Source organism: Polyodon spathula, chromosome 14, assembly GCF_017654505.1.
Source record: "Polyodon spathula isolate WHYD16114869_AA chromosome 14, ASM1765450v1, whole genome shotgun sequence".
Lineage (NCBI taxonomy): Eukaryota > Metazoa > Chordata > Actinopteri > Acipenseriformes > Polyodontidae > Polyodon > Polyodon spathula.
This window is the reverse complement of record NC_054547.1, coordinates 30,470,361-30,496,300: the sequence shown is the minus strand read 5'-3', so window position 1 is coordinate 30,496,300 and position 25,940 is coordinate 30,470,361. Positions and strand designations below refer to the sequence as shown.

General features: G+C 35.1%; 1 protein-coding gene across 3 annotated transcripts; it reads left to right on the top strand.

The window, feature by feature from the left end:
- The first annotated feature begins 2,024 nt into the window (after positions 1-2,024).
- ect2 (epithelial cell transforming 2) lies at positions 2,025-25,109 on the top strand. Of its 3 annotated transcripts, XM_041269619.1 has the most exons (26): positions 2,025-2,253; positions 3,070-3,226; positions 4,171-4,250; positions 4,898-4,993; positions 5,922-6,104; positions 6,395-6,484; positions 6,963-7,070; positions 7,355-7,428; positions 7,867-7,997; positions 8,298-8,413; positions 8,826-8,888; positions 9,171-9,393; positions 10,701-10,837; positions 11,018-11,137; positions 11,366-11,434; positions 13,236-13,346; positions 13,427-13,523; positions 13,922-14,003; positions 14,369-14,447; positions 15,040-15,159; positions 15,997-16,135; positions 16,958-17,112; positions 18,525-18,635; positions 18,904-19,044; positions 21,033-21,331; positions 22,361-22,446. In XM_041269619.1, exons 2-25 carry the CDS (start codon positions 3,100-3,102, stop codon positions 21,315-21,317), a joined length of 2,937 nt encoding a protein of 978 aa, XP_041125553.1. In that variant the 5' UTR covers positions 2,025-2,253; positions 3,070-3,099; the 3' UTR covers positions 21,318-21,331; positions 22,361-22,446. The 3 variants fall into 3 exon arrangements, with proteins under 3 accessions (XP_041125553.1, XP_041125551.1, XP_041125552.1); XM_041269617.1 differs by lacking the exon at positions 21,033-21,331 and having other exon boundaries at positions 22,361-25,109; XM_041269618.1 differs by lacking the exons at positions 4,898-4,993; positions 21,033-21,331 and having other exon boundaries at positions 22,361-25,108.
- Positions 25,110-25,940: the final 831 nt, after the last annotated feature.

The window sequence follows — 25,940 nt, the reverse complement described above, 5'->3', positions numbered from 1 at the left end:
ATATTTTTACTCTTTTAAACTTTTTGTGTACATTTTTTAAAAATGCATTAAAATACTTCATTTATTTACACATCCTACCCCACAACTTCCAAGTGAAAAATATATTTTAGAAATTTGTAGAAAATTAATTAAAAATGAAAACTGAAATAGCTTGGTTGATAAGTGTCCACCCCCCTTGTAACAGCAATCCTAAATTAGCTCAGGTGTAACCAATCGCCTTCAAAAATCACACACCAAGTTAAGTGGCCTCCACTTCTGTTAAATTGTAGTGATTCACATGATTCCAGGATAAATTCAGCAGTTCCTGTACGTTGCTGGGTAGTGCATTTCAAAACAAAGACAACCATGAGCACCAAGGCGGTTTTGAAAGAACAACGGGGGCAAAGTTGTAAAAAAATAAGTCAAACCTAGGTGTGCAAAGCTGGTAGAGACCTATCCCAACAGACTCACAGCTGTAATTGCTGCCAAAGGTGCTTCTACCAAATATTAACTCAGGGGGGTGGAGTTTTATCCAATTACGATCTTTCAGTTTTGTATTTTTAATATATATATTTTTTCTCAATAAAAACTGTTTTCCCCTTAACAGTGTGGAGTATGATGTGTAGATAAGTGGAAAAAAAAAATAAATCCTAATTTAAATGCATGAAACTGAGGCACTGACACAACAAAATGTGAAAAAAAGTTCAAGGGGTGTAGACTTTCTATAGGCACTATATATATATATATATATATATATATATATATATATATATATATATATATATATATATATATATATAGACACACACGCACACACACAGTGCTCCCCCTTTATAACCACAGAGTGCCATAGGTAAGACACTGTGGTAGTGCAATGATATTATGGACCAAAGAAGCCATAACCATATCAACTTATAACCTCTTCTGCATTATAAAGGGCTGGTGCACTGTATACCTATAGCTAATATCAACCCTGTGAGCAGTCAGAGCGATTAGAACGCCCACTTGTGATCTGACACAAATAAATACATTAGGCTCTATATACTATACTCTTCCCTATAAATGAATGGGCTAAAACTTGATGCACCTTAACCCATGTCTTATTAAAATACACTGAGAGTCTCCTGTACATTTGTGTTAATTGTGAAAATGTCTTATGTTCCCAAGCTCTTCCTTTGGGTCAGAAAAATCAAATGACTATCTGACAGAACGTAATGCGTAGAATGGCTTAGCGATCTAGTAAATTCTGACAAAACATCTGAGGAGAGTTTGGTAGCCCAAGGGTCTGCCTGTCATGCCATTTTACCTTGTAATTACTTTTGATGTATTGTAAACCAGTTAAAAGTGTGTTGGTGTACTACCGGTAAAAAAATAAAATAAAATAAAGATTGAAGTCTGTTAAGGATTTTACAGTGCATGACAGAAATTAATTTAATGTAATTCTTTTATGAGCCAAACCTCAAGGAGATGTTACGAACAATTTTTGAATATGAACAAAAGCACACGAGCAGGGTATCACTCTGGAGTGCTATTCATATGCTAATAATATCGAAACCACACTCTCCAAAGCATTGATTTGATTAACCACATATTGTGAAAATGCATTGGCAAACGTTAATGTGAAAGTTACAGATTTGTAGATGACATAATTTACAACAAATCTGTTTAAACAACTACACATTGTTTTGGACATTATTTTAAAACACGATTTTAAAAAGTCTGCCATACAGGACCAACAGAACATGTGGATAACTGTAAGTCTACCTCTAACTAAAAATGTCATTTTAAACAAACAAATATAAATGACTCCGTTCACAAAAAATCTGGTAGAAACTACTGACTCATTTTCTGGCAGTTCATTATCAGTAATCAAATCGTACATTATACATTTGAACCAAAAGAGTTATAAGGAGTATCTGCCAGTGCTCTGAAGAGATTAACCAATTGAAAGCGCCGTTACGTCATTTCCTGTAAATGCTCTCCGTGTCGTCCAATCAGCTTGCTGATTTCGTGTTTGACTCTCATTTTGAATTGAGCTGGGCGAGACAGCTTCTTGTAGCGAAAAGAATGAGGGTTAACAGTTCAAATGCATTGAACTTAATAACAATTTAAGATATATGTGTTAGCAAAGCGGTGCACAAAGGCTAACGTGATTGTCTGTGTTTGTATTTTCTTCGTTAAAAAAGCTTTAGTATAATTTTTGCGTTTACTGTTTTGTCAGTGGTACTCGTTCGTGCCCCAGGAGGCCTGCGATTTGCTGTTTTATCTCGATAGGTGAGTGTCTGAGTTTTTGTTATTATTATTATTATTTTTTATTATCTTATGCAAAGGAACAGCTGCCCGTGACGTTAGCAATGCAAAATAGAAAGTAACGACTCGTATCTTCTCGTTTTTATATGAATTTCTAGTTTCAATTGTTTGTATGCATATTATATTATATGAAAGTCTATTTTTATTCGTTTATTGAAATATTAAGAATGGATCGCTATTCCTTAACGTTACATAAAGATGTATCAAATATAGCTAAACTAGATGTCATTGTCTGTTTATTTTTTATTTTTTAAACCGGTTGACTTGTTAATGCAGTAGGTATATGATAGAAACATTACTATTTTAAGCTTAAATAGCTTCAGCATACTCGTTTACTCTTGTTTTTTTCAGGTACAGTAGTTTGACAATTCAGTTTAGTTACGACGAATTATATATATTACGGGTTATGCAGTTGCATGCTTTTTTGTGTGTGGCTTAAACAGGTGTATCAGTGGCATCATGCACATTCAATATTGGCCACGCCTATGAATTTGTGGCATATGCAAACAGTAACAGTAACACAGTACTAATAAAGGCTGTTATCAATTCACATTCCTATTTGAGAAGCTGTTACTGATTTACGGATTTCTGTCTGATGTATTGTACAAAGAAAATGATTGTGTCTTGCGAGCGACACTAAACACCTATCTGGATCCCAGAAAATTGCAACCATTTTCAACAAGAAAACCATATATTCATAATAAAAATATAACTTGCTCTGCAGTATACTTTGTCTTTACTCTGAGGTCTGTTGTTCCTGTATTTTCTGTTTCTTTACAGAGCTTGAAAAACTGTAGCTGTCCGTCCGAAATGGCCGATAGTAGTACTTTGACACTTGGAACTGGTCGGAGTCTAGACTTATCAGCTTTTGACTCCAGACTGGCAGAGACATCCAAAGAACATTTATTTCTTGGTTCCACATCACAGGATATTGAAGGTAATTGGTGACACATTTCATAAGAATGTGTTTAATCCCAGGTTTGTTGCTTTTAAAACACTATTGCCAAGCAGGACACGTGGATGGCATAGAGTTTCATTGAGTGAATTGAGTTTCTTCTCATATTTACAGTAATGTCTGTAGAACTTCAGTATGTTCTGGGATGATAACCAAGACGTTAAAATCAATTTCCATTTTGATAACTGTTATCATAAGAAATGATGGTCCAGTCCACTTATGGTGTTGCTAATGCTAATAAGCAGTAAAAAAATGAGACTTTTTAAAAACAGTTCTTAAAGGGAAAATCTGGGCATATTGTCATGCTGTTACCAGTCTGCAATTTACCCACGCTTTGAAAAGAAAACAATTAAAAGTTAATTTTACAAAACTGCAACCAAAGAAGCATAATTCAGGGACCTCTTGACATTTTCATTATAGGATTTCATTTAAACATGTTTTATTCTGCCGCAGAGTAATGTGACTAATAAATCAACCTGATGCTGCTTATCTTGGTTGTGAAACAGGACAGGGATAACAACATTCCAACTCTGTGAGCTAGGTGTTGCATTCCTTTTTTGGTTAACATTTACCCTTAATAAAATATAGGTAGGGCTGCCAAGGTCACAGGAATAGAAAAAAAGTGTTGGACAATTGCAAATTATTTCGTAATAGAATTTGAATCTAGCAGTTTCAGCTCATTTGTAATTGTCTAACATTCTTTTTTTCTGTTGAATTGCTAACAGATTATTTGCTTTTGGAAAATGGTTATCTACTGTAAATACACACTTTACAGCAGTACAAGTCCCTTCTGTTTTTAAAATATCTGTAGGTACCAAGCCTGTAACACATGTTTAGTAGCATCCACATAAAAAATGTATTTTACAATGTTTTGGTTATTTTACATGCTAATTGGATTTGTAATTGTTTTTCAAATTAATTTCTAGATGGCATGCCTCAGGTTGAAACCCGTGTTGTATTGGTTGGGGAAGCTGGCAATAATGGCAAACTACTTCAAGCATTAGAGGTAAAAGTTTTGTTCTAACCAATGGGTTTTTGGGGAAGCCTTTATTTTGGCTGTGCTTTTTCTTCTGGTTAGCCTAAACTAACAGCAAGTAACCCTTGATGGTGTAAACAAAGCCACAAGTGGTCCCTCTGGTGTAAACAAAGCCACAAAAAGGTGTTGCGTTGTGCAATACGAGTTTTTCTCCAGATTTGAATGCATAATAGCAACATTTTGTTTGGGGATAAAATATTTTATTTTTGAGCTTCATGTAAGTACCTGCAAAAATAAAATTGATTTTCTCTTTTCTACAGCTTTTGTAATTAAGTTAATGCTATGTATTTAAGAATACATACAACAGTATTATAAATGATTCCAATATCAGTATATTAAAAATAGATCCAGTAACTCTATACTTTTGGTTGCATTTAAACTATAGGATTTTAGAATTTAATGAAATACAAGACTGGGTTCAGGACCAGAGGACACCTCGCCTGAACCCAAACTGCTTCCTTCAACATTAAGGATGGAAGAGGAGAAAGATCCAGTAATAGATTGGAAGAACAACGGTGAACAATAGGAACACATTTGACAAGACAAAGTGCTGTAAAGCACTAGGCGGTGGTTTATAAATAGTCATCGTTGTATTAAGGTGGTGCTTCCTTTTACAGGCTGTTAAAGTAATGGAGGTCCCAGTTGTAAGGATTAAAGGAGGTGAACCTGGCAACGAGTCGGGCAATACATTTATAAAAACTATAGTGAATATGGTATGTTTGGATTTGGATTGTGCATGCTTAAATCCACATGGAGACCAATCCTGCATGGTTTGTTTAAGGTGTCCAGAGTAATAGCACATGTTTACTTTATACTAATAGGTCTTGGTTGATTTCTAACACATTTTTGGAATTTAACAACTGGTGAAGAGGAACACTTTCTATAATATGTCCTTTTTGATTTAGACAAACAATTGTTTGATGGCTTTACCACTTGGAGGTGGGTCTTTGTTTTGAGGGTTTTATACAGTGACAATGTTGCATGTAAATTTTTTTTTTACAGTATTTCACAGCTTATTTTACTGCAGTATAAGGCATGTCTTAAATATCTAAAATTCACTGCTGGTTTCAGAAAACTTGATTCATTTTGTATTACTCAATGTTGCATCAGGGAAGGTATAATACAATAAGATTAGTGCAAGCTGAGGGATGTAAAAACAGCTGTACATATGTATATTTAAAAAAAAAAAAAAAAAAAAACAGTAATATATTAATTGTTTATGAAATGAACTTCATAACGTGTAATTTGGAATAGACTGATTCATAACGCAAGATGCAAATTTGAACACTTAGTTTTTTAACCTTGTGTATTTTAAGTGAAACTGAAGAACTTGTAAGAGGACAACACCTCTTATTTTCTAAGCCATAAAAGAAAAAAGGTCTTCAGTTATTTTTGGTTGTCCTCGTCAAATAAGGACTGTCTGCTAGCGTTTAATTGCTTGTATAATATCAAGTGCATGGCCTGTATTTAAATGATTGCTTCAACATTGTCCTTTATGTCAATAACCAAATTTGCAAAAATTGTGGAGAAGATAAAAACAGGTATATTTGTATATAATACACGGTACAATGTATTTTCTCATGGCTCAAGGGTGTGGTGCCATTTTACATTAGTAGTACTTTATTGTTTTACCTTCTTTAGGAAATTAAAGTTCCCTGTATTAAAACATGCAACGTGAAAGAGTTTGGAGATGGTGAGAACACAGAATTTGAAACAATATTCATACTGACTGATTTTGGGTGTCCAGAGTATGAATACTTGTATAAAAAGGACAACAGGATTCTTGGACCACCTGTTGTACTCCACTGTGCAGCGAAAGAAGAGGTAAATTAAAACTTAACTACTGAGACTGTCTGTATCTTCAATTTGTACTTTTCACACCATTTTGGTGGTTTGTATAAGTATCCTGTACTATACCTGTTCTTTGTGTAAAAAATCTTTATTGAAAAAAGAAATGTATATGTGTTATTTAGCATTTCGTTTCTTACCAAGAAATTAGTCAGAAGGTATTTAGAAGAGGTATGTCTTGGTGGATTTCAGTATGACGTGTTATTGTTAGTGAGCTCTTTAGTAATATTGACTTTTTTTTAAAATTCTTTTTTATATATATTTAGCCCCTTCCATTCTCTTCCCGACCACTCTACTGTACAGCTATGCTGAACTTGGTGTTGTGTTTCACAGGATTCAGAAAGAAGGAAGAAGTGGTAAGTTTCTAATTTGCTTTCATTAAAGTGCTTTTTCATCATCATCATCATCCCATGACAGTTTTGTAGCTACACTTGAGAATGACTCGTATCTTAGTGATGGCACTTTACTTGCTTTCTCTTTAGTTCTGCCCTCTTATTGTTTGGCCTGATGCTAGCAGTATTTCCAAAATTTCCAAATTTGACTTGTTTCAAATAGTTATTCAATATACTGAATATGTAGGTAATGTTGACACTTCCTATAATATATGTTGAGCTCCCTGTCTAATTATGCTGAACCTGTGTGCTTAAGCGTTTATTTTCATCTTTTAAGGTTCCTGTTATGTGTGGATGCTATATCCTTGACCCCAGATAATATGACATCCCTAAAGACAAGCGTCTTCTCTTGCATTGGTAACTGTATTGATCTCTGCAGTGTGTTGAGGTGTTTTTTAAATGTGTTCCCGGTATATTTCCTTTTGTCTTCCTTCATTTCTAGGTAAAACTTGTTAATCTGGCTCATCACATGGGAGGCACCATCCGCAGGGATTTCAGTTCCAAAGTCACGCATCTTATTGCGAATTCCACACATGGAGAAAAGTTCAGGGTCAGTTACATTTTTACATAATTTCTAACATACGTAATTAATAGGTATCCAAGCTTCAATGTTCACCCTTTCCATGCATGTTTGCATGCCATAATTTAAATTTGGAAATGTCTTTAATAAAAATGTTTTATATAGTTGGTAGGATGTTGGGGGTTTTTGTATTTTTGTAATGTTTCAAATTATAATACAAATATAGATGTGCCCTATTTGTTGTAGAGACATGTACAGCTTTAACTACTAATTTGACAGTGATTCCCTAATTCATTGTTTTTTTACCCTTACAGGTTGCTGTAAGCATGGGCACGCCAATTCTGAAAACAGAATGGATATATAAGGCCTGGGAGAAGAGGAATGAGCCGTAAGTATCACTAACGTGGTACAGGTTTAATATACAACGAGCTTAAGGAATGTTCAGCTGCGTTTATCTGGTTAAAATGTGCCAATTTTAAAATATGGAAAATCCATTTTCCGTACACAGGGAAAAATTGCAGAACTAGCATTATTAGATGCACTGAAAGTCTGTAGTCTTTATACCGTTGGGACATTATCTCAGTTTTCAGGCTTTAGGTGAATTGGCTCATTTAAGTTCAACAACAGTGTACATGTTAACAATATAGTACATGAGAACAAAAATATTTCTTTGCTGAATGCACATTTTGTTGTTGGGGGAGAGGGCTATTTCTTTAAGGCAGACGGTTTTAGTAAAATGTCTGCAAATTAGCAATGTCTTTGTTTTGTTCAAATTAGGCTTCACTGAAAGGCATTTTTGCTGGCAAATTGCTGATGTTTTTTCTAGTAATTTCTGTGCAGCTGCTGAAGAGTTCAGATTGGAGTTTAAAGTACCTCCGTTCCAAGACTGTGTGCTGAGTTTTCTGGGCTTTTCTGATGAAGACAAAGCAAGCATGGAAGACATGACAGAAATGCAGGGTATGGGGTATTCCTTTTAATACTGGGCTCAAACTTGGAGTGTTTAAGTTTTATTTTATAATAAAACTTAAACAAGTAAATATTTTATTTTCCAAAAAGTCATTGAATTTTCCACTTGAATTTCCTGTTTTCTTAAATTTCATGTCAGTGTTGGATTTTGCATCAGTGTTGAGAAAATGAATGTCAGATTACCAATTGGTTCTAAATCTTATGCATACGTTGGACCGTAGCACATAGCGCTTCACTTTCAATGATTGTCATGTAACAATTCTAACGAGTCCTCCTCGCTCTATATGCAAGGTGGTCGATACTTGGATGTAGGTGATGTCAGATGCACCCACATGGTGGTTGAGGAGAACACAATAAAAGAACTTCCTTTTGAGCCATCAAAGAAGTTATATGTTGTAAAGCAGGAGGTAAATGTTTACTTTACTCATTATTCTGATACATTTTAGCTGGTTTAAAAAAAAAAAAAAAAAAAGTTACATTTAGAATTAATTCCTGATAAATTAAATCTCCTACCTCTGTGCTCCACAAATAACTTAGATGCTGGCAGAATATTTCTATTATGTTTTTCTGCTGGTAAATAAATGACAATTTCATTTAAAAAATGCCAAATGCCCTTTTAGCTTGATGTAGTGTACTTGAACAGTACATCAGTCTGCATTCGTTTTTTTTATATGTAACCGTGAGTTTGTAATAATAATTGTCAGTTTTACTTCTTGGTTCTTAATGTATCTGACATTGCATGACATATTTAACAAAAAAAAAGTTTGAATGAAAGTGTCACATTATGAAATTGGAAGTAACAGTTTGTTCTTGTTTTAGTGGTTTTGGGGTAGCATTCAGATGGATGCAAGAGCTGGGGAGTCTATGTATTCCTATGAAAAGGTAAGTTGTTTAATGTTGGGTAAAATACATGGTTTGTATGATTCTTCTGAGTTTCAAATGCCTACGTTTACTTTTGAAATGTTGTTTACATGAAATACTGGATAGGCCCCAATAAAAAGTGCTGTCCTGAACATGACATGGTATTATATGTGATTATACTGTAATGTTAATATTTCAAACTCCTTTATCTGTAAGCTTTGCTGTGGTTTTTTTTTTGTTTTGTTTTGTTTCTTTAAAAAATCTGGGTAACGTTTACATATTGTCTTATAAAACACTTAACAGGCTGGAAGCCCAACTTTGAAGAAGTCTGTTTCTCTGCTCTCCTTGAACACGCCGAACAGCAACCGAAAAAGACGTCGTCTTCAAGACACTCTTGCGCAGCTAACCAGGGAAACGGACATTTCTCCGTTCCCACCACACAAAAGGACATCTGGTGAACACTCCTTATCTATAGGATCTCTTCTGGACATTTCCAATACACCAGAGTCAGGAAAGGCTGCTGGAGGTATGTGGAGGCTAGAGTAATGTAAGATATTCTAAAGCTTGTCTTATGCTGGCAATTACATTTCTCATTTTAAGAAAAATGCTAAGTAAAGCATTTATGATGTAAAGCAAACTTGTATATGAATAAAGCATAAGTTAGAAAAAATGCATGTATTCTTTGGCTAGTCAAGTGATTTTGTATCCATGAGTTTATCTTAATTACAAAGAGGGAGACAGCTGTTTTTGTCAGTATTCTTTTGTTGCAGATTATACACCACACAGAGTAGTAACACGAAGTAGAAAAAACTGTAGTCGGACACCTGGTAACCACCGTCCCACCAGGCACAGCTGCAGATGGAGAAATGAAAGGGCAAAACAGAATATACCTGAGAAAGAAGGGCAGCTAGAAATAGATCTTCAGCCTAGGCCTGGTGTTGGCAAAGCTTCAGTTTACCTCCTGCAAGCTGAACAGGAACACGTGCAACTTCAGGATGGGTTTACTGTAGCTGATGAGGAGGAAGAGGTCTCAGGAATGCAGATTTCATATAATTTCTCAGAAGGTGATTGCATGACAAAGTCTGATACTTTCCGTACAAGTGAGACTAAAGCATGTGAAAGTCAGGCAGCACTGGAACAAATGCAGAATATTCTTAATGTGCTATCATCCCCTTTTATAGCCTTTAACAATGAAGCAGGTGGCCAGGAACCACTATGTTTCAGTTTGTCAGAAAGTGAAATAGGAGGACTTGAACCTGATAGAGAAAAAGAGCTAAAGCTTCTCTGCTCAAGTACTGAAAGTTTAAAAGATGTCAGCTTAGATACAAACTCTAATAGAACCATTTATAGAAAGTATTCCTGCAGCAGTATTTGTTTGTGGGAAGAAGTGTCAGCTGTTGAAGACAGAGATGCATCTTCAGCAGTTTCTGAATACTCTGTTATTGACATTAGTATAGGTAACAGTTTTGATTAAATAAGTGCAATCGAAAACAAAGGTAAGCTATGGAACATAAGTAAAGTTTCAAAGTATGCATTTACAGTACTCTACTACTCTGGGTATAATTATAGTAAACCCCCATAATGTTAAGTATATATAGTAATGTGAGTATTGTACTTCAGAGAGTTGGTTTGAGCATATTTCCCTATGACAGTGGGCATGTGAGCACTGCATACAACATGATTGGTTATCAGGGTACTGTTTTGATAGGTGTTTGTAAAATCTGTTTTGGATAATACAGGTTGTAATATATTTAAAGGAAGAAATGGAAGTTAATGGCTGTTTGCATTCGGTAGATGTGCTTTGTTACTAATTCTACTATTTTAATTTGACAGAAACTCCCAGGTCAACTGCTAGACCTTCAAAAAGTTCAACCCCTGTTCCTCAAAAGCAGTCTGCCAGGTGGCAGGTTGCAAAAGAGCTGTACCAGACTGAAAGCAACTATGTAGATATCCTAACAACAGTGTTACAGGTCAGTCTTATTTAAAAATATAAATCAATGCAACAGCACATTTTTGGTTAAATGTTTAGTAAAACCTTTTGGGGATTTTATACCTTCCTTTTAAATCTTTAATATTATTGGAACTGTAAGCAGAATCAACATGTGGGCCATCTTGATCGCATTATATGTGGGAACTATTTTATCTTTTAGTTGTTCAAGGACCCTTTGGAGAAAGAAGGACAACTTGGTGGGCCTATTCTAGCTGTGGAAGAAATAAAAACGATTTTTGGCAGTATCCCAGATATATTTGATGTGCATACTAGAATCAAGGTATAATTTTATTAAAACATTTTCTCTTCCTCAAGCAAAATTCGTGGGTTCTAATTAACAGTTATTTCAATTTGAAGCATTGGGGAAATTTCATGATCTTTTTGGAGAAGGTAAATAAATAGGATCTTACAAACCTCGTGGTGGGGACTGACATTGAGCAACCTGAGAATTTCCTGACTTGCTAATGTTTGTTTCAGCACACATTTGTTTAAATATATGTATTTGCAGGCTGAGCTTGAAGAACTTGTGCTTAACTGGTCTGAGGATAAGAGTGTTGGTGACATCATTTTAAAATATGTAAGTATACTGAATGTTTTTTTTTTTTTCACTGTTACTAGTCAACCAGTGAAAGTTGCTATTCAGTGGCACCAGTACTTGTAGGGGGGTTGTGTTGTATTTATATGTTATAGGATTGATATATGGAATAATATATATATTATTATATACTAGTACATATATATATATATATATATATAATCTATATATATATATATATATTTGATATATATATATATATATATATATATATATATATATATATATATATATATATATATATACACACACACACACACACAAACCCCGGGACGGTGCCCACACGTGTGCCCCCACTAAAATTTATGTTAAAAATCTGACTAAAATACAAAAAATAACATAACTATCTATACTGCACATTTAGTGAAGCAAAAATGCAACTTTCCGTGAATTAACCATGCATAAAACACCATGTAATCAATGCTATATTAAAAAAAAAAAAAAAAAAAAAAAAAAAAAAAAAAGGGTAACATTACCACTCGGATCATTTTAATTAGCAGTTTTTAAACTATAGATAGTATTGCTAAACGGCGGTCTGGAGTTCAGTTCGAATCAATAGACAAGCAAACCAAGTGCAAGAAGGAGAGCGGGTCGGGCAAGGGAAAGAGGGCATGGGCTAGCCTCAGGTTCAGCTGCCTGAGCGGGGCTGAAGCGTCTCGTCACCTGGAGAAAGCAAGCTGCAGCTCCTCTCGCAGCAAAAGTTACTACGTTAGGAAAGAGAACCACGTAATAGGCCTAATATTTATCTAGTTATAAAATGAATGCTGAATAAGGTGTCTGTTATATTAAGTACCAGTGCAGCTTTTCTTCAATTCAGATACTGTTTCAAAAGGGAGAGACAGAAACAGAAGTTAGACTGAGAAGTTGTTTATAGTTTGAACATCATCGGTACTGGTATTTACTGTAGAAATATTGCATGAATCACTAGTATAGGGAATTGGGGGACATGCTGTAGGAGCTTTATAATCGAGAGCCTTATAGCGAGGGAGCACTATTTTATATAGTCACCTTTTTGCTCGCCACACAGGCTCTCACGGGTTCTTCTCCCTTCTGAATCACGACCCAACACACAGGATTGTACACAAACAGCGCTCACGCGCACTTTTAATAAACACAAAATGAAATAAACAAAACAAACACCTAGCTCCTATTTGGAGCACTCACTAAACATAAACATGAACCTAACTATCACGCAGGACGGCTAAACCGTTTACCTGCGACAAACATTGAAAAACACACCCTCACACAATACCTCAATACGACTGCTCACTCATAAAGTCGGGCTCTTCTCTCAGCAGCAGCCTGGAACAGACTGGCTGCCTCTCTTAAATACCCTGCACCTGGCTCTAATTTAGAATAACCACCAGGTGCAGGGGATTACTAAACAATAAAACAATTACACAATTAAACCCCATAACACCCAAATGTGCATTCTCACAAGGTTTTTAGCAGGGAAGGATTTTAACCCCCTCCCTGCTATCTCACTATATATATATATATATATATATATATATATATATATATATATATATACACACACACACACATATACAGACTTTGCTATCTGTCGTACAATCCCAAATGCTATGTAGGTCTCGTCCTCATTTGGGGGGGAAAAAAAAAAAAAAAAAAAAAAAAAACCTTACCATAGTATTTGTAAGAACAGTTTTTTTGCATGTTTTACTCTTGGGTAGTATGTTGTACTTGCACTTTCTGGCCTTTTCACTGTAAATCTTTTTGTGGGTAAGAATCTTAACAGCATATTATTTTCTGTTTTTAACAGTCAAAAGAATTGGTGAAAGCTTACCCCCCATTTGTCAATTTCTTTGAAATGAGTAAAGAGACAATTGCCAAATGTGAAAAGCAGAAGCCAAGGTTCCATGCTTTTTTGAAGGTATGTACTTTTTATTTTGAACTACAATTTTTAAAAACCTTTTTTGACTCGCTTAACAAGCCAGTGGGTTTTTATTTTAGATTAACCAGTCTAAACCAGAGTGTGGTCGTCAAACCTTGGCTGAGTTGCTTATCCGACCTGTGCAGAGATTACCCAGTGTCGCTCTCCTACTTAATGGTAATCTCAAACTTGTTTTCTTTTAAACATGAGTTTTCTCCTTTATTGTGGGGTTTAATAGAGAGAGAGAAGTTGCACTTTATTTAGTCACTGAAGTCTGATGTTGACGAAAGTTTCCATGTTAAGTGCATTTTGGTTCTTGTTGCCCCTTCCGTAAGTGTGTTCCTGTTGACCACTAATACAATATAATTAGCTGAAACATACAAATCCACAGATTTCCAGTAAATTACAAATGTATTGGTAATATGTTTGTGCTTTTTTTTATTGAATTCTAATATCTGACAGTTGTGAAAAGCTATATAAAGCTATATATATATATATATATACATATATATCCTATATATATATATTTATATATATATAATCCCCTCTCTCCCCCCACCCCCATTCATTTTTAGATATTAGGAAACACACTGCAGATGACAATCCTGACAAAGTTACTTTAGAAAAGGCTATTGAATCTCTCAAAGAAGTTATGACGTAAGCTCTTATTACAATTTTGTTTAACTCTTTGAATTCAGTCATTCAAGTTTTGTTGGCTATGTACATAAAAGCAATACGGCTGAATAGTTTATAAATCTCAGCCGTGTTTAGATCATTAAAATAGTGACTTGTGCTTTACATCAGTCAGTGATTGCAACGCAATATGTATCAATCCCTTGAATGTGTTGTTTATAGGGAAACCAGTATGACTTTTTTTGTTGTGAAGTATATCAAATCTTTTTACTGCTTTTGACAATTGTATATTGCTTTTTAAATCTTTTGATTTAAGTTTTGATACTATACTTCATAATTAATTAATATAGGAAAACAAATATGTATTTTATATTTGTATCTTATTTCAGGCATATCAATGAGGACAAAAGAAAAACAGAAGGACAAAAGCAGATCTTTGATGTTGTTTATGAAGTTGATAATTGTCCAGTAGGTTTTCTTTAAAAATACATATGCATTTGAGAAAATGCAAAGTACATGAAATGAAAATATGCATGTGCAATATGCAATTGCCCTTTGTGTGTGTTTTTTCTTTCTCTGTACCTGTAAGCCCAGTAGGGGTCTATCTTGCCCTCTTTGGTTACTGTAGTTGTTTACAGTGCTCGGCATGAACCAACCTGATAAGGTGTAACAGTGAAGCGTACTGTATGTCACATAAATGTAAGTTAGGTTGGTGTTTGTAAATTTGCTGTAAGAAACACAAGCAGATGTGATTTCTGTATAGTGATGTGATTTTTTTTTAAAAAAAATTTATACTTTAAGTTGTTTGCATTAACAGTACAAACTGCAATATGCTTCACATATTGATTTACACAGATCCAATCATGGTTTTCAGTACTTTTGATATAATTAAATGAATGATGATGTATTTAAAGGTAAAATCTATATAAAAGTAAAACTACCATTTTTATTTCTGATTTTTAAATTGATTGTGGATTCTAGAAGTACTACATTATTAGTATGATCAGTGCAGAGTTGAATTGCTAACTTACCTTTTTCCCTTTTTTATATTGTAATATAGGCCAATCTTCTGTCATCTCATCGCAGTCTGGTTCATAGAGTTGAGACAATCTCACTGGGAGATAAGCCTTGTGACCGAGGGGAAAATGTCACTCTGTTTCTCTTCAGTGACTGTCTGGAGGTAAGTTAACGCAGTGCTGGCTTTTCAAATGCAACAACCATATGTATTGGATTTCAACAAAAAAAAACAAATGATGAATGATGATGAAATGATGAACTACGACTACTACTGTAAAATTATCTGAAAGAATATGACTAAGTATATGGTGCTGTGTGCGTATATAATTAAGATTATTAACCAAAATACATATACCATTGCAACACTTTTTAGCTGCTTCAGGAATGCCCAAGTTACTTTAAGATCTTCACAGTACTGTATTTGTTTGGGGGCAAATGGGGCATCAGCTTTAAAGCATTTTCCTGCATATTTGCAAATTTAGAATTGTTGATACTTGGTTAAAGTGCAATTTTATTTGCAACAGCTCTCTTGAATTTGAATTATTTATGCATGTGCAATCTATTGTTGCTGACACAGCTTCTTACTGTATCTGTTTCCTAATTAGAAGTGTTGCATTAGGATGGGTTTAGCAATCAAAAAACTGAGTCTCAGCTCGGCTTCATGAGTGTCAGACCAGCCTGTTAATGAGCAAAGGGAAAAGATGGTGCTTACTTCTAACTTTTATTTGTTGAGACATACTTTAAAGTGGGGGTTGATATTAAAATACAGTAAACAAGCATCATTTAAATTGAAAGTTAAGAAACTTGCCCTTGTTCAAATAAAGGCCTGATAAAGAGGAGAGATGGTTTACCTTTAAGAAGGAGCTATTGACTGTTGTTGGGTTAACCAATTCCCCTGATGCCAGTCCACATTATATTAAACTTGAATTCCAGGTCAATAGAAAAAATAATTTCTGCAAACATTTTAAAAGGGATTAAATTGTCCTACCTTTGTTTTCAGATTGCAAGGAAGCGTCACAAAGTAATATCCACTTTTAGGAGCCCCCATGGGGGCACACGACCTCAGGCCTCCCTTAAACACATTACTCTTATGCCCCTGTCTCAAATCAGGAAAGTTCTGGATCTCAAGGAAACGGAAGGTTAGTGAAAACAGGACTCTCTAAAAAGTTTGCTATCTGCGGAGTTGAGTTTCCTAGGAATACAAACTTTAATAATAAGTTTAGTACTGGTTTTCCAACATTGGTCTTTATCACTTAACATTGGCATTTTGATTAAAAGTAGAGTTTGTAATGGTGAAGTTACTGTTGTTAACAGTACAAATTTCATCATATGAAAATAGACCTAAACAGGTGAGCAAAACAAAATTTCTGATGGAATAGTTACATTTAATGTACTCCTCTTTGAATGCTGCCATGATTTCCAAGAACAATTTAACATAACCAAAAATAAACCTAATACAGAACAAAGTGAGCATGGTGCAATGCAGTAAATGAAGGTTATTAAACTGTCAAAGTCTAAAATGAAAAGACAATTCGCAATAATAGCAATAACCTTGAGGGAAGTGTCTGGTTCTTCCAATTGTTTAATACTTTTTTTTTTTTTTTTAATCAATGCAGTGCGTCCTAAACCTCAGGTATTGGAAATAGGCTACCTTTAAATCATTGCTGAATATGTTGACATTAGGACACATGATTACATAGTATGTTGGGCAGGGGATAGCTTTATTCCTGGGTCACACAGAAGGAAAATGATCAAACTTGTACAAAGCCTTATACCCGCACTAGCTCAAACCTTAATTACAGTGGCATTACAATTCCTGAGAACTTACATTTTGACCTCCCCAACATAACCCATACCAGCAATTGCTGCGTTCACACTTGAATTATAGTTGAAGGCTTTTATACACCTTAACTGATTTCTTTATTTTACTTAATTTTTTTTCTAATTGGTTTTGATCACAGATTGCCATAATGCCTTTGCCCTTGTGGTGCGCCCTCCGACTGAACAGGACAACCTGTTGTTTAGCTTCCAGTTGGCAGCAGAGGACACGCTGAAGGAAGATTGGCTCCGAATGCTTTGCCGGCATGTAGCCAACACCATTTGTAAAGCAGATGCTGTAAGTTGCTGTGTTTTTAGTGTGTGATTTCCTGGTGAAATAGCAGGTTTGGGTGCTTATTAACTTCACCGCCAAAAGACAAACTCAGTTTGCAATACTGTTTTAGCTGCTTCAAGAATGAGTTGTGTATGTACCAAAAAACCCAAACATTTCTGCCTTTTTTTTTTTTTTTTATTACCCCCCCCGCAGATCCAAAGTTGCCCCCAAAAAATATGTCAATGTCCTCAGGATGTGCTAAAGGACATCTTTAATAAGCTTCATTCATATGTTCTCCTTTTAAATTTTTGGAATGCTAGTAGCCAGGGAGCAATTTATCTTCTGGCTTTGTGGCAATTATTTGTCATCTGCAGTATTCATTACAGTCTGAAATGTTTTAAAGCTAATCTTTGAATTAATTTAAGTTTGATACTGTTTAATAATTAAGGAGTTAGAGGTTGGATTTGAAATTCTATCTATCATTTATTTAATGTATTACTTTCCTATGGCATATCTTAAACTGTTGATTTTTAAATCCTATTAGATTTTGCATGCAACTGCAAATCATTATAGCTATTCTACTTAATCTTAGGACTGTTATAATAGATTTTCTTTAATTTCTTTCCTCCAGCTCCAAAAACATGCATAATTAAACTGCTGAAGATGCAGTAACACCTATTTTCATGTTTAACGGCCTCTGGAATTTAAATAAATAAATAACATTTTTTTAGAAAGTCGTGCACAAAAAGCTTAACGTGACGAGTTGCTTAACTATATATATATATATATAGTATTATAATATATATATATTATATTATATATATATTAACTTATTAATATAGATATATATATTATATATCAAGATAATGTTTGTGCTATGTACCAAAAATATAAATTTCTAGATATTTTATATACCCTCCACCCCGGCCCCCCCCCCCCGCAGATCCAGGTTGCAACGGTTTGGGTATGTTATACAGTTAAGGAGTCTACACGATGTCCTGTAGAAATCTTTATTCGAAGTAAATGTATACAAGTTTAAATTCTAAATTTAGAGATAATTCCCTTGATATTGTATGTATTATTAATATAATATATAAAAAATAAAATAAAAAAATGTGTGTGTTAGCTAGTTCTGGTGCGTGTGTGGATTAACCACAAGGTTGCACTACTAACTACATTTAGCTGAGGTATAGTATTGTTCTCTTTACAATTGTATGTATATTTTCGATTTAAAACATAATATATATTTAAATTGGCAGTTTCAAGAAGTGCCACTTCGATCAATAGCACAATTATTTAAAAGTTTGGTGGAGGTTATAAAGGGTTTTTTTCATTTTTTTTTAAATGACTACAATCCATATTTCTGCTAAAAATGAATACTGATGCTTTAGCTTTTGCAGTGGTCTCTTCAGCATTTTTATTTTTGTGTACAACAGGAGAACTTAATCCAGCGTACTGATCCTGACTCCCTGCAAGTAAACACAAAAGATATGGACAGCAGCACACTGAGTCGTGCATCGAGGGCAATCAAAAAGACATCCAAGAAGGTAACCCTTTTTACATTTAGAATTTGATATTTGATTCATCGATGTGTTTGTTTAAAAAAAAAAAAAAAAAAAGATATATATATCGCTATCTCTGTATCTATTAAAATGTGCATGTCTTGAAAAAATAAACTTCCTGTGACACTGGTTTTGTGTAGTAGTTACTCCTTGTGCAGTTTGTATACTGATTCAATTTTGTTGAATTGGTTTATTATCTGCATTAAGTCATGATCGGAACCTCATTTTTTTATTCTTTGGTATCCTTTTAAAGGTCACAAGAGCTTTCTCCTTCACCAAAACTCCAAAGCGAGTAATACAGAGAGCATTCCTGGCGAACAGTACCCCTGATAGCCCTACTGCAGGCACTGGGAATTACTTGGGTGGTCGTCTGGCAAGCACGTCATCTTTGGCTGTAAGTATCCACTTGGTAATTTAGCTATGTTTAGACCTTTCTGATGGTAATCAAGTGTAAGAAGACAAACGCAAGACACCCTGTGGAGAAATGTCGTAAGTTTTGATGCCATTGCTTTGTGTTGGCAAATAACATTATACAGCTGCCATGAAGCATGGTTTTCAAGGGGTTGTTGTACCTCGTTGTAAAATGTGTAAAACTGCTTGGAGAAAAAGTTTACTTATTGAATTATCCTGAATCTTCACTCTGTGACTATTGTCATCTTTAGTAGTATCTCCAAGACGAATCAGATGAATGAAACATCAAAAGTGGTATTCAGGTTAAATTAGGTAGTAGCTTCAAACATCAACTAGCAGAACTACCCAACCCCAACCATAATCTAGCCTAGTGTTGCCTATTTAAATAACCATGTTTGTAGATTTAGTAGGCCTGGTTTCATTTGTATTAATGTGTTTTTGATCTGTAGACATTACATTTCACTCCTGCACAGACACTAACTTAACATACTTCCTCAACAGTGGTGCATGTACGCTTAGTCTTAAAAATAACACTCAACCTGTATGTTAATTTAAATTTGACTAGCAGTAGTACAGCTCTGCAGCTTTGAGAATTCATAGGTAGGGGTCTACTTAAATCACAGTAAATTTACGTATTTTTCACGGGTAGGTTATGGAATAGAATAAACCTAAGTAGACAATATTTTAGAGCACTATAAAGCCTAAAAATAGTGGTACTTGCTTCCTTACTAAAACAGAGTGCTGTCATTTGTTAAAAGCAAGCATGCAACATCCTCCAGCAGTTGCTGCTGACATTCTGTCTGGTGTGCACTAGCCCATACATTGAGACCAAGTCTGCATCCACTGAATTGGTTGGATGTGTAAGGCAAAGCCTTTACCAAGTTATACACATGTGGAAATCTATTAGAAACAGTCCTAAAACTCAGTTACCCAAGGGCATCTGGCATACTTTAATAAAGGCAATATATGCAGCGCTTTCGTTGTCATGTTATTTGTCCCATCAAATAATTTATTTTATTAGTACAGAATCAAAACAAAGAAAACTTTCCTGTTTGGGTCTAAAATTCTAACTGCATTTAAAAAGTAAGCAGCAGGTTGCTGAAGCGAGGTGGCTGTGCTAGATCGTACCTGTAGTGCTGATTTAACTTGGCTACAACTGACGGATACTTTTTGGCTGCGCAGACTTTGCAGTTTGTTTTCTGAAAGCTGTTTATTTTACGTTCTGTTCAGCAACCTCTGTAGTAGCCCTTAGTTTAATTTGTGATTTTGAATCGAAATAGCGAGCAATCTTATTTTCTCCAAAGACACATTACTAGATGTGCAAAACAATTACCTCCATCTGCATGTGCAGTTTCTTTGGGAAATATCTTGACACGATCATCAGCTGAAGTATACGTTGCTTTTTTTTTCTTTGCTGTCCATTTCTGGTATTTTACCTCCAATGCTGAAAACTATATTTTAGAAACCTAAATCAAAACAATGCAGCGCCGACTTTGTCCCACCCCTACAGTACAGGTCACAGAAAAGCAGTACGGACGCACTGATAGCCTGTTTAAAACATTGTTGTCATTTGAACAGTAAACAAGAACGTTAACCACTTGAGTATTTTTTGGTCAATGTTATTTGTCTAAAGATATGTAGTTTGCGTCGCTTGCCTTGTGCAGTAGTTCATTTAAACAAGGTTTCTTTTTTTTCTGGTCCGTACTTGTCTGGTATGCATTGGCACCTAAAATAGGTGAATTTCGTAGTCACCCCTCAATTTCCAGATTTTCCACAATCGTGATTTTAGGTAGACCCCTATTCATAGGTAACAGGGATAGTCTACTAATTTGAGTGATTGTGGGGTATTTAATACTTTTGACATTCTTCTTTGTGGTATCATACAGAATAATTACAATTTTTACTTTAATTGCATTTTTTCCCTTTTTGATTAGTTAACCTTTTCCTTCCCTCCTTACTCCCTGTTTGTAGATATCTCGTTCTTCCTCAACGTTCAGCCTAAATTGCTCAGCCAGGCATGCTAATGTGCACCGTTCAAACTCCCTAGATGCAAGCTCTCCAAGTTCCAGGCCCCGGGCCCCTATTTGTACTGAGACCCCCAAAAAACACATCAGCAATAATAGGGTGTCGGCTTCTTGTACTTCAAGTGCTTCCTCGACAATTCCAACTGCCTTTGAGCCCTCTGAGCAAAGCCCACAGAGCGTTAGTTCCCCCCAAAGGTCTTCCTTGGTGACCAGAAAGGAAACCCTTTTGTGACAAGAATGGCTGAAGTGAGAATCCTATACTTTAACACAGTTCACTAATTCATTTGGGAGTGTATTAATTACACTTTTCACAGAGGGCTTTTCTTTTGCATAAGTGACTGGTAAACCATTTATCTTGTAAAAGGCCTAGTTTTAAACTACATTAACACTTGCAAATTCTTTCTTTCCAAGGAACATATCTTGAACAACAATACAAGTTATAAGGGGCTGCATATTATTTTGGAGGTGGTAGTGCTGTTTAGAATTTAGGTGCAGATGTTTCATGTATTTGAAATCCCAATACATTTGACTATACTTGCATACACTTTTGCACCACGATCAACATGTTGCATGTCTGTATTGTAGATAAATTCTAGTCCTACTGGTTCACCTACATTGATGCACTTGAGTTTCCTGCTGTAAAAGCAAAATTGCATTTAACGTGCTGAACCATCCACAGTCTCTCGGGACTTGTAATTTTTAAAGGAAACCTGAAAACGGACGCGTTTTTTTTTTAAATATTTTTTTATTGCAGTTTCTCGTTTGTCCGACTCGCTCGCCACCCCCACCTACTTTCCGGTGCTGCTTTTCTTTAGGAGCTTGAACGTTTTACAGGTAGATTTCTTTAAAGACACGCTGAAGACTTCCTGTTCCAAGAGATTTTAAAAGCAACAATTTTTATACAGCTGTAAAATCATCGCTGTATTCAGTTTACAGGAGGACTAAATACATTTTATTGCATAAAACATTTAAATCCTTAAATGTGTAGAAGAATAAAGGACTTCTATACGTTTGTAAATGTTGCAACTGGAAGTTGTGGTGGCCTGTTCTTTAAATACTGTATTTAGTATCCCTTTCAAATGGAAGAAACTTGGAAAGAAAGAATGACTGCTATTTGGGCTCAGTGTTGCATGTACTGTAGTTCAGAATGACACCTGTGGCATTTGGGTGATTTGGTTATGGGTACACCTTTCACAAGGGACTGCTAAGGGAAATGCAGTCAACCTGTTGTCCTGTTAACCTTGTTTTATTAATATTTCACCCCTTTTTTTCTAGAGAGTCCAGTCACCTTCATTGGTCAGCCTGCCAGCCATGTTTGAAAGGAAGTATCACACTTTCAGTCGATCAACTACACACCTGATATAATTATTGCAGACAATATTATAGAACCTATTTTATGATTTAATTGTAACTCATAATTAACCTGAATAATATGGTACTGGGCAACATTCTGTTTGTAACGTCAGTTTTGATCATTAATATGTTAAGGCAGTTGTTTGTTTGACTTTGTTTAAGAAATTGGAAGGATTTTTTATGTCCTGTTTTTATTTGTCTTTTCCTGCTATTGGACACTGTAAACTGACATTTATGTGGAGCATAACATGTACACTGGTTAAGGCTTGCAAAAAAGTATAGTATTTAGTCATCTTTGAATTTCTGAGGTGGGATGCACGATGTCAATCAAATGCAGCATAGGATCTTTCAGTTGTTTTTTTTAAATAGTCAGCTTTACCATCTTAGTGATAAGTTCACAAGAAAATAAGTATATATTCAGCTTTTATAAAGCTTTTGAATATATATAAAATCATAATCTATCTTTCTAGTCTCGTATGTAGTTAACCGAAAGCATGGTTGATATTGCAATGTATTGATATGAAAAAAGTGAGGGGACCTGTTCTAAAGTATTGTTTAATTGTCTGATTTATTTTTGTATTAGGCTGGTTGCATATAGAACATGAAAATGATTCAGTTGTGCCTTGTATATATTTTCCCCAGACTTTCTATATGAATAAGCTGATAATTGATCTATTTATGTGTAAATTTGCACTCTGTCCCTCATGTGTCATACCTATAATTGTTGTAGTGTTTTTTGTTTTATGGTACAGTGCATAGATTGTATAAACCCAAGGCACTTACCCATTTCTTGTTTATTTTGCCTCATTTTTAAATACTGTAGTGCTTTGTATGTACAATTAGAGAGCGTTTACAACTAATTCTATGTATTTTCTGGCTTTTGTCAGTTTTCTAAGCAAAAAAAAAAACGAAAAAAAAACTGAATGGACCATGAAGGCTAATCCTTTGTGCACAATCTCTTTTTATTACAGTTGAGACAGACATTAACTGAATGTTTATTACAATAAATGAGTAGAAACTTTTTTTGTGTGTTTTTCTATTGCTGTTAAACTGAAGTGCTTTTAGTTTAAAAAAATAAATAACACCTCCCAAATTTAATCTATACTGAGCATCGAAAGAAACGTATCACTATTATAACATTTATTTTTGAAAAAATAATGGACATCGACAAAGTGTTTTTGGTTTCTTTTTAATCACTCGATCATTTATACTTGACCGTGACACGCTTGACTGACTAAGACTGAAGCATATGCACTTAATCACCCAATTAGTGAGACAGCTGATTGGACACTGGATATGGAGTGATTTCAGCTGTTTAATTGCAAGCTTGAATAAAAGCAATAAAGAAAATCACAGAAAAAGTGTTTGTCATGTCTGTCAAGAAAGCAGCACCTTTGTGTAATCGGCATGTTGGAGGCTGGACTAGGGCAGCGTACTGTGGCTTGCCATCTTGGGTGCTTGCAGTGAGCAGTTTCAAACCTGGCGAGACGGTATAACCAGACACATTCAATGACAGGCCATGAACTGGGAGACCCAAGAGTCACAACACCTGCCCAAGATCGCCAGATTTTGCAGCATCTAAGAAGCAACTGCACCTGCTGTTAAACAGTTTATTTTTGATGCTCTGTATGTATTGCCAGTATGACTATTACAAATTGGATCTGTTTTCAGTGAGTCCAAAGTTTTTGCAAAGACTTTAAATTGGCAACAAAAGGGGCAAGGCTAAATTTAATTACGTTTGTAGAGGGTACCAAGGCCACTAAACTTAAGTCAAGGCTAAAGTGTTGACTGTTGTATAATTTTGCTTAGGATTCATATGTAAAGCTAATTATTGGCCATTTTTTTCAATTACTTTTGTCAGCCAGCAGCCTAGATGAGGCTCCAGAAACAATTTTTGCCTTAGTAGCCAACTGCATTTTTACTTCTCGTTCTTGTTCAAAATTTCTTGAATACAACGTTTTATTTAAAGCTACATTTTTACACACCAGTAATACTCATCACAACTACTGCATAAAACGCGTTACCGTATTGTGCTGGTGTTAATACAGCACCTCTGGACTGCCAGTCATCTGTGTTTGATCAGATTGCTATCGTCCCTCTCGCGCTTCAATTTAAAACATGCAATATGCTGGCTTTTTTTTTCCATTTTACAGACCAATGTCATAGGGCATTCATACATATTGACACAAGTATGTGTGGGATTGGTGTGACCATACAAATTAAGTAATTGTGTTATTGTTTAGACCCAAACTCTTCCTAATACAGTTGTAGCTGAAAGGCCACAACGATCATAATGGCCCTGAATAAAGATACCCTTTGAGGGGCATTTTGGCAATTGCCACATGGCCAACGTTAATTTCGAGCCCTGTGTGTATATATATGTATGTATGTCAGTGATTGGTTAAAACCTCATCATATGAGCAAAAATAGATTGCCTTAACATCCTTACTCCACTGGGCAATAAGTTTCCCTCTGACGTGATAGGTTCACATTGCTGTCAGTCCCGCCACTTTTCAAGGGAACGCCCACCGCCTCCACTTCTAACAAGAGAAAATGGCTGAATGAAAAAACTGCTGAACAGTGATTGTGTGACTTAACAGAAAGTTAACTACGAAACATAATTATGTGGTATGAACTTCAAAAACATTATCTATTTATATTATTTAGTTATTTAATTCTGCTGTACAGCTATGTTTAAACAAAATACTGTAAAGACATCAATATTTGTGACCAAAATATGGATCACACACATAAAACCTGTTTTACTCCAGAAATGTTGGTGACCTGTTGCACTTGTAGTATTTTTTGTATGCATAGTACAAAGATATTCATGCCAAAAATGTTTGCTTTTTTTTAATATGCGAAAAATGCATAATAAAAGGCTTGCAAATGTTTATGGCTTTATAGTATATAAAGTCATATTTACTATCCAACATTGCCTCATTATTTTGACTGACTCATATATTAAATATGTACAGTGGAATTCATAGTGGAAAATTATTGCACCGAGGGAAGACTATTGTTACTGACAGTGCTCCCTCACTATAAGGCTCTCGGTTATAACACACCTCGGATATAACGCTCCTACAGCATGTCACCCAATTCCCTATACTAGTGATTCATGCAATATTTCTACAGTAAATACAGTACTGGTGTTGTTCAAACTGTAAACAACTTCTCAGTCTAACTTCTGTTTCTGTCTCTCCCTTTTGGTACAGTATCTGAACTGAAGAAAAGCTGCACTGGCACTTTATAACACAGACATCTTATTCAGCATTTGTTTAAAAATACACCCACCCCTTGTTATATCACCCCTCACTGTACTGTGGATTCGGATATATCATGGTCCTGGAGTTGGCTCCCCATCTTTTACAGTCTGCAATTGACATAGGCAATTGCACTTAGAAGTACTGTTTGTGTTATCTCACACTGCACATCCCAAACAAAAATATGCAAAATAAATAAAAACAAAGCAAAGACATCGTACTGTTATCATATATGC

Bases quoted from the DNA above. Each gene is read 5' to 3' on its own strand.
- ect2 (XM_041269619.1), top strand. From the start codon at position 3,100: ATGGCCGATAGTAGTACTTTGACACTTGGAACTGGTCGGAGTCTAGAC. The intron at 6,105-6,394 runs GTAAATTAAAAC...ATATATATTTAG, and splicing joins ACTGTGCAGCGAAAGAAGAG to CCCCTTCCATTCTCTTCCCG. The intron at 13,524-13,921 runs GTAATCTCAAAC...ATTCATTTTTAG, and splicing joins TGTCGCTCTCCTACTTAATG to ATATTAGGAAACACACTGCA.